We start from the raw sequence: 5,667 nt of genomic DNA, 5'->3' as shown, positions 1-5,667 counted from the left end.
TATTTAAAAGTCTCAAACCATAATATTCTTCCTATAAAAACAGTTATTCACTATTTGGTAGAGCCATGTCAACTGTCAAATTTGACACATTTTTCGATGATCTCACCACGTGGCATGCATTGTCTTGCAGTGCAACGGGTAAGTTTCATTCAAGATGTCGAGATGTGTATAAGAGACAGGTATTTCAACACGCAAATGTATGACATCACCATTTCAACCATCAATGAACGCATGGAACTAAAACAAAGCTTAATATAAAGGAAAAGCTGGACTGCTGGAGAGGTGACGGAATTACCTACGATGTCGGAATATACCACGTTTACCCTACCGCATAGTGGCAAAGCAGAGAGTTTTTTAGTCTCTCCCTCAAGTTCATTTTTGAGTCCTATAAGTAGACAAGTAAAGTATCATGGATACCAGCATTATCATACATAAGAAATTGGTTAAAATCTTGAGTAAATGAGGAAATTAAAAATGAACTGATTCTAAAAAATCTCTGGTTTGCCACTATGCCCTACCGCGTTTACCCTAAAGTTAAGTGGCAAAGCAAAGAATTTTTCACTCTTATTTTTGAGTCCTATGCAGAGAACAATAACATATAGTATCCTGAAATTAACTGTGATACCAGCATTATCATAGGCTAGCATATAAACTCATTATAAATTATAATATAGGTATTGAATAAAATTTTCAACTAAATTGGACTTACAGTATTTGATGACTGCAATGTTGACAGGAGCTGTGGCAGTGACAATGAAATATTTATGGGGAGTCATAACTATAATTATGTAGTCTTGTAGATAACTTATTTTTTTTTTAAGTTAATAAACTGGAAGATTATCAAGATAGCCTAGGTACCTGATAAAATACAATCATATACAAAATTACAAATGAGTACACGAATAATTTATCTATTTGAGTTTGACAGATATGTTAATAGAACATTTCAATTTGTCTTGTAACGTTAGCCTTAAAATTGGCCGAAGCCCGAAATTACAAGTCGTAACGTGGATTCTACAAAATTTGCAGCCCGAATTGCAGGTGCGAAACATTTCAGTGAGCACAAGACACTCCGCTCGCAGCCCATCTAGTGACAGCTGACAGATGCCACACTAACGGTCCAACCGTCACAGTTACCATACGTTCCTCCGTGGATAACAATTTACGACAGTTTGCCAAAGATGGGTTATTTCCATGTTTGAACTAAATATACGTATACTTGTTCAACCATTGGTTATTTCAAAGTGTTTTTTGTTTTAACCAGGGATGATGATGTTCTAACTTTGTTTTATACCCAGTTAATTAATTAATTTTTATTTTGATTGTGCTTTTATGCAAACAAAGTTTCAAGCGAGTTATCAATAGACGAAGTTCACCAATGAAAAAATCATTCTCTTTTAACATTTTTAGGCTTCCTAAATTACAATAGTTCGGCCGGTGTAGCTACAATAGGTTCTATTTTTGTACATTGCTGTACAGAAAATGACTGATAAGCTATCTTGGAGTGACAGCGCACCTGAGAAGCTGCACTGCAGTATGAATAGTGCAGTGACCGTTGACTGAGTCACTCTCCTTTTTTATTAGTGTCTAGTTGCCGATCTGCGTTTTTCTTCTTCTTGAATATAACGTGTAAAAATCTCATGCCAGCGATATCTACGAAATCCGAAAGACTTAACATAAAATTTGAGCTATACATAATGTTTATGAACATAGAATATTTCTCTTCCATTGCTGTAACTCCCGAAATTGTTGATCATTCAACATGAATTAGCAAAAGATACAGAACAATGTCTGCGATGCATATTAGTTATTAGTAGTAAATCGTATTGCAGCAGGCTTAGCAGAAAGTGCGATTAAGTAGCAGATTGAGCAGTGAAAACCAAGATAACGTAAATATCGTACAAGTAACAAACTTTATACAAATGTGAAAAAATCTTTACAAAATAATGTATGGGGATGTAAGATTTTGGCGATGCAAGGCATTGTTTTCGCTCAAGATCTTACTGATTTTAAATCTTTGTGCCCTTTTATTAATTTCAATCATAGGACGTGCTTTACCGTGGCATCCACTCAAGATCACTGTGGAGACGAATAGAACTTGGCACCGACCACTAATAAAACATGATTTTATCGATGAACACGTCAGACACCGAATCCCTCTAAATGTCAGTGATGAGTGCCGGCTGCCGTGGTGGGATGGTGGTCTGACGTGTCGCTCAGGAGACGAACACACGGTTTACTTTACCAATGAAACTAGAAGTTACTGTAGCTTACGAGCGCACAGACTTGGAAGTGGACAAAAAGTCATATCGTATTGTCTCTTCGGCGACTATGAGGAGTATGCCTCAGGTTTTGATGAAATACTAAGCACAATTCGTTACTTGTACCCTGGTTGGGTTGTGAGACTATACACAAATCCTCGGGGATACAAGCAAGCGTTACTTCCTCTACTGACCAAGTACTCGAACCTATATATTTGTGACGCACGCAACTTGCCGGGTCGAACTCGGGAGCTGGTGGACGTCGACCCGAGACTGTGGAGGGTTGCAGTTCTTGGGGACGAGCTCGTTGATGTTTTCCTAGTTCGGGACATCGACTCGGTGGTGAGTAGCACCATCGTTATAATGATGTACGCGTTGATGGATATTGTTTAACGATGAAGGTTGAATTATCCAAAACAACTTTCTCGAAATATATTAAAACATAAGATTATTCACCATAATCTTCCCTACCTAATCTTCCGCATGCCAACCTTCCCGATTTGGACCCATATATGCAATTCATGGGGCAAAAGAGTCGGTAGCGCCTCGTCAGGGAGTAAAAATGAGAGCACACGTACGTGCTTAATAAAACATATTCATATATTTTATTCATATGCATATCTTATTTTAATTCCAATTTCTTCAAAGCGCGTGCATTTTGAGCAGTTGTTGGAGCGTGAGGTGCACGCGGTCAAGGAGTGGCTCGAGTCAGGCCAGTATCTCCACGTCATGAGGGACCATCCAGAGCACGGGGTGCCCATACTTGCGGGCACCTTCGGGGTCGCCCAGAATTCTGCAGTCCTGCCGCTTCTCAACTCGATCAGAGACCGAATCTTCAACAGGAGGCTGCCCATTCCGAACGACCAGGCCGTTCTCAATGTGCGTGGTGATGCATGATGAATGGGTTAAATTCTACTACTCGTTTACTGTGTAACCTGTAACATGAGAAGAGAGTTTCTAGCCCAACCGACAATGATACATTACATGTTGTTTGCAAAAAAAATCAATTTGACTATCGGAATGAAGTTTGGAAATTGATTCTTTCTTTTCAACGCCAACAGAATTTCTTGTTCCCACAATTACGGCAGAAATCTGTAGTCCACGACAGCTTCACATGTGCCAAGTACCCAGGATCCGTTCCCTTCCCAACCCAGAGGAAAGATGGACAATTCGTCGGGAACAGAAGGTGCCAGATTTTATAGTGGCTGTTAAGAATCTTGAAGCAAAAAATATTACACTGGATACCTATACTGGAACTCGACTGTCATTATGAGCGATCAAATATGTTCAATTGAACAGTTAAACAGCAGTAGGGGCAAATGGTTCTCACGATTAAATGCCAAGGCAGCACTCAGTAACAATAAGTATGTTATACTTAGAGTTTAATATCTTATCTTAGGATCAATGTACCGAACATACTGAAGCCTGAAGTATTCATTACAGCTCCAAAGTGTTAAAGTGTTTTTTGAAGCCCAAGATCCACTCTGAAAACAAAATTATAAATGATAAATAATGTCATGTTAAAAACAATTACTTTATTTGAAATTTACATTTTTCGCAAAACATAAGGAGACTTAGGGCAGAACTGAACAAATTTGCAGGGCTATAAATTTGTTTGAAACCTTCCTGAATAATTTCAGAAAAACTACAAAACAAACGGTAGATGTTAGTGATTAGGTGTGCTAAATAATTCAACTCTATTATCTTCGACTGAAACACGACACTGGACAATATCTTTCATGAATACCATGTTTCAGGTACCGGGCAAATTTCAGTAACGAAGCGTTGCGAAAGAAGTGCCCTCGCTTCTGCAGACCTCACGACCATCCGGATTGGGAATACTGCTGACGCAGAATAATCAAACCTGCATCGCTCTCAACCATCGTATCGAGGAAGAGTCTTCTTTTCGAGGTGTCCGCGTTGGGTGGACTGAAAGCCATAGGACAACCACGAGGATGACCGTTGGGCTCGAGGAAGAGTGAATGTGACTGCGATTCAAATCGTTACTATGTACAAGTTAATGTACCTTGAAAATGTAAAATATATGTCAGTAAAAGAACGACGATTCAAATAAAGATCAGAAATGACAATGATATAAATACCTCCCGCTACTATAACCGAACTAGACTGAGATCTGTTCAATAATCGTTAGAATCACGTACGCGCAATTGCTTATTTTGGTTAGATTTTATCGGTTGTGTTGGTGGCAGCCGGAAATACTCCTTCATTGATTTTAGTCTTCGTATGACAGCCGTTACCATCGAACAAAGGGCTCTTAACAGTGAAGAGTGGGTACAAATTTCGGCAGAATGAGTGGGATAAGATAGGAGAGATTGGCCAGTGTTCAACGTTTCTCCCAGTTACGACCGAAACATTCCAGAAGGGAGTTGTACTTCAGTATAACATTGTGAGAAACACGACTGAAAATTAATGTTACAGGGAGGTCTCCGCTAGTGCTCACGAGGTCATTGGAAAGAAATTCGAGGTCATTGGTTGAAGGTTACTGATAAATAACTAATGATAATGAAAGGCCTTTCTATTTCCATTTTTAAGTCAAAACACGTATACAACTTTACATCATCCTTCTTCAATGAGACTTATCTTAAGACAGAGAGTTCACTGCACAAACAAATAGACGCAGTCCACCAACAAATGCTGTACATGTACAAGCAGCATCAGTCCACAAAGTAACAAAAGCAAAAGTTTAACGTCGCGTGTAGGTTTTAGGGACAGATCAGCGATTATCTCAGGCAGGATTGAGCCAAAGGAACCTCAGTGGGTACCCATGAACGTAATCCTGCAGACCAACATTCCTTCAGACCGCGTCAGCTGACGCAATTCTTCCTGACAATAACGATAGGGCGTGCCGTAACTTGACTACACGGGCGTTACTTACGAGTCCTGAATAATCAATCACGCGTGACAGTGCGACACGGCTGTTGCTCAGTACTTATCCTATTATTTGAAACAATAGCTAAACTATGACTTAAGCAAAATTCTTTGGCGAATAAGGTGCTTCACTGACATACAATTTCAAAACGCAGTCATTGGAATCACCTCGTGGTCACAAGTTCATCCTTAACATCGGCAGCGCGCAACACGGTACATCATCCACACGAATTACTGGTTATTTTCAGCACATGCTACCTTGCATTCACTCACAAATTTTTTCAGATAAAAAGAAACATAGTAACCCAAAAATAGTGATCAAAAGCTTTTTTCACAATTACACTAGTTTTTCATATGAGAAATAATACTCAATTATTATACAAAACCAAAGGCTTACGTAAAAATAAAAACAAAAATAAATTAAAATTTACAAGAAGAGCAGCAAATGGCCAAACGAGGACATATCAGAACGTAGACCACAGCGATTGTTCATACACGAACGATCACAAGAACAGTG

At 39.2% G+C, this 5,667-nt stretch overlaps 1 protein-coding gene across 2 annotated transcripts; it reads left to right on the top strand.

The window, feature by feature from the left end:
• The first annotated feature begins 1,342 nt into the window (after positions 1-1,342).
• Positions 1,343-4,539, top strand: LOC108677978. 2 transcript variants are annotated; one of them, XM_018166298.2, is made up of 4 exons: positions 1,343-2,603; positions 2,928-3,140; positions 3,350-3,447; positions 4,019-4,539. In XM_018166298.2, the coding sequence occupies exons 1-4, from the start codon at positions 1,947-1,949 to the stop codon at positions 4,107-4,109; spliced, it is 1,059 nt and encodes a 352-aa protein (XP_018021787.1). In that variant the 5' UTR covers positions 1,343-1,946; the 3' UTR covers positions 4,110-4,539. The 2 variants fall into 2 exon arrangements, with proteins under 2 accessions (XP_018021787.1, XP_018021786.1); XM_018166297.2 differs by having other exon boundaries at positions 1,345-2,603; positions 3,323-3,447; positions 4,019-4,538.
• The last annotated feature ends 1,128 nt before the right edge of the window (positions 4,540-5,667 follow it).

The sequence above is a fragment of the Hyalella azteca genome, unplaced genomic scaffold (genome assembly GCF_000764305.2).
Source record: "Hyalella azteca isolate HAZT.00-mixed unplaced genomic scaffold, Hazt_2.0.2 contig13403, whole genome shotgun sequence".
NCBI classification, from domain to species: Eukaryota; Metazoa; Arthropoda; class Malacostraca; order Amphipoda; family Hyalellidae; genus Hyalella; species Hyalella azteca.
Note: the sequence above shows the minus strand (reverse complement) of the source record. Positions and strands in the feature narration are given on the sequence as shown.

Coding starts and splice junctions, on each gene's coding strand:
- LOC108677978 (XM_018166297.2), top strand. CDS start 1,947: ATGTATGGGGATGTAAGATTTTGGCGATGCAAGGCATTGTTTTCGCTC. Junction 2,604..2,927: donor TTCGGGACATCGACTCGGTG/GTGAGTAGCACC, acceptor CATTTTGAGCAG/TTGTTGGAGCGTGAGGTGCA. Junction 3,448..4,018: donor CAATTCGTCGGGAACAGAAG/GTGCCAGATTTT, acceptor ACCATGTTTCAG/GTACCGGGCAAATTTCAGTA.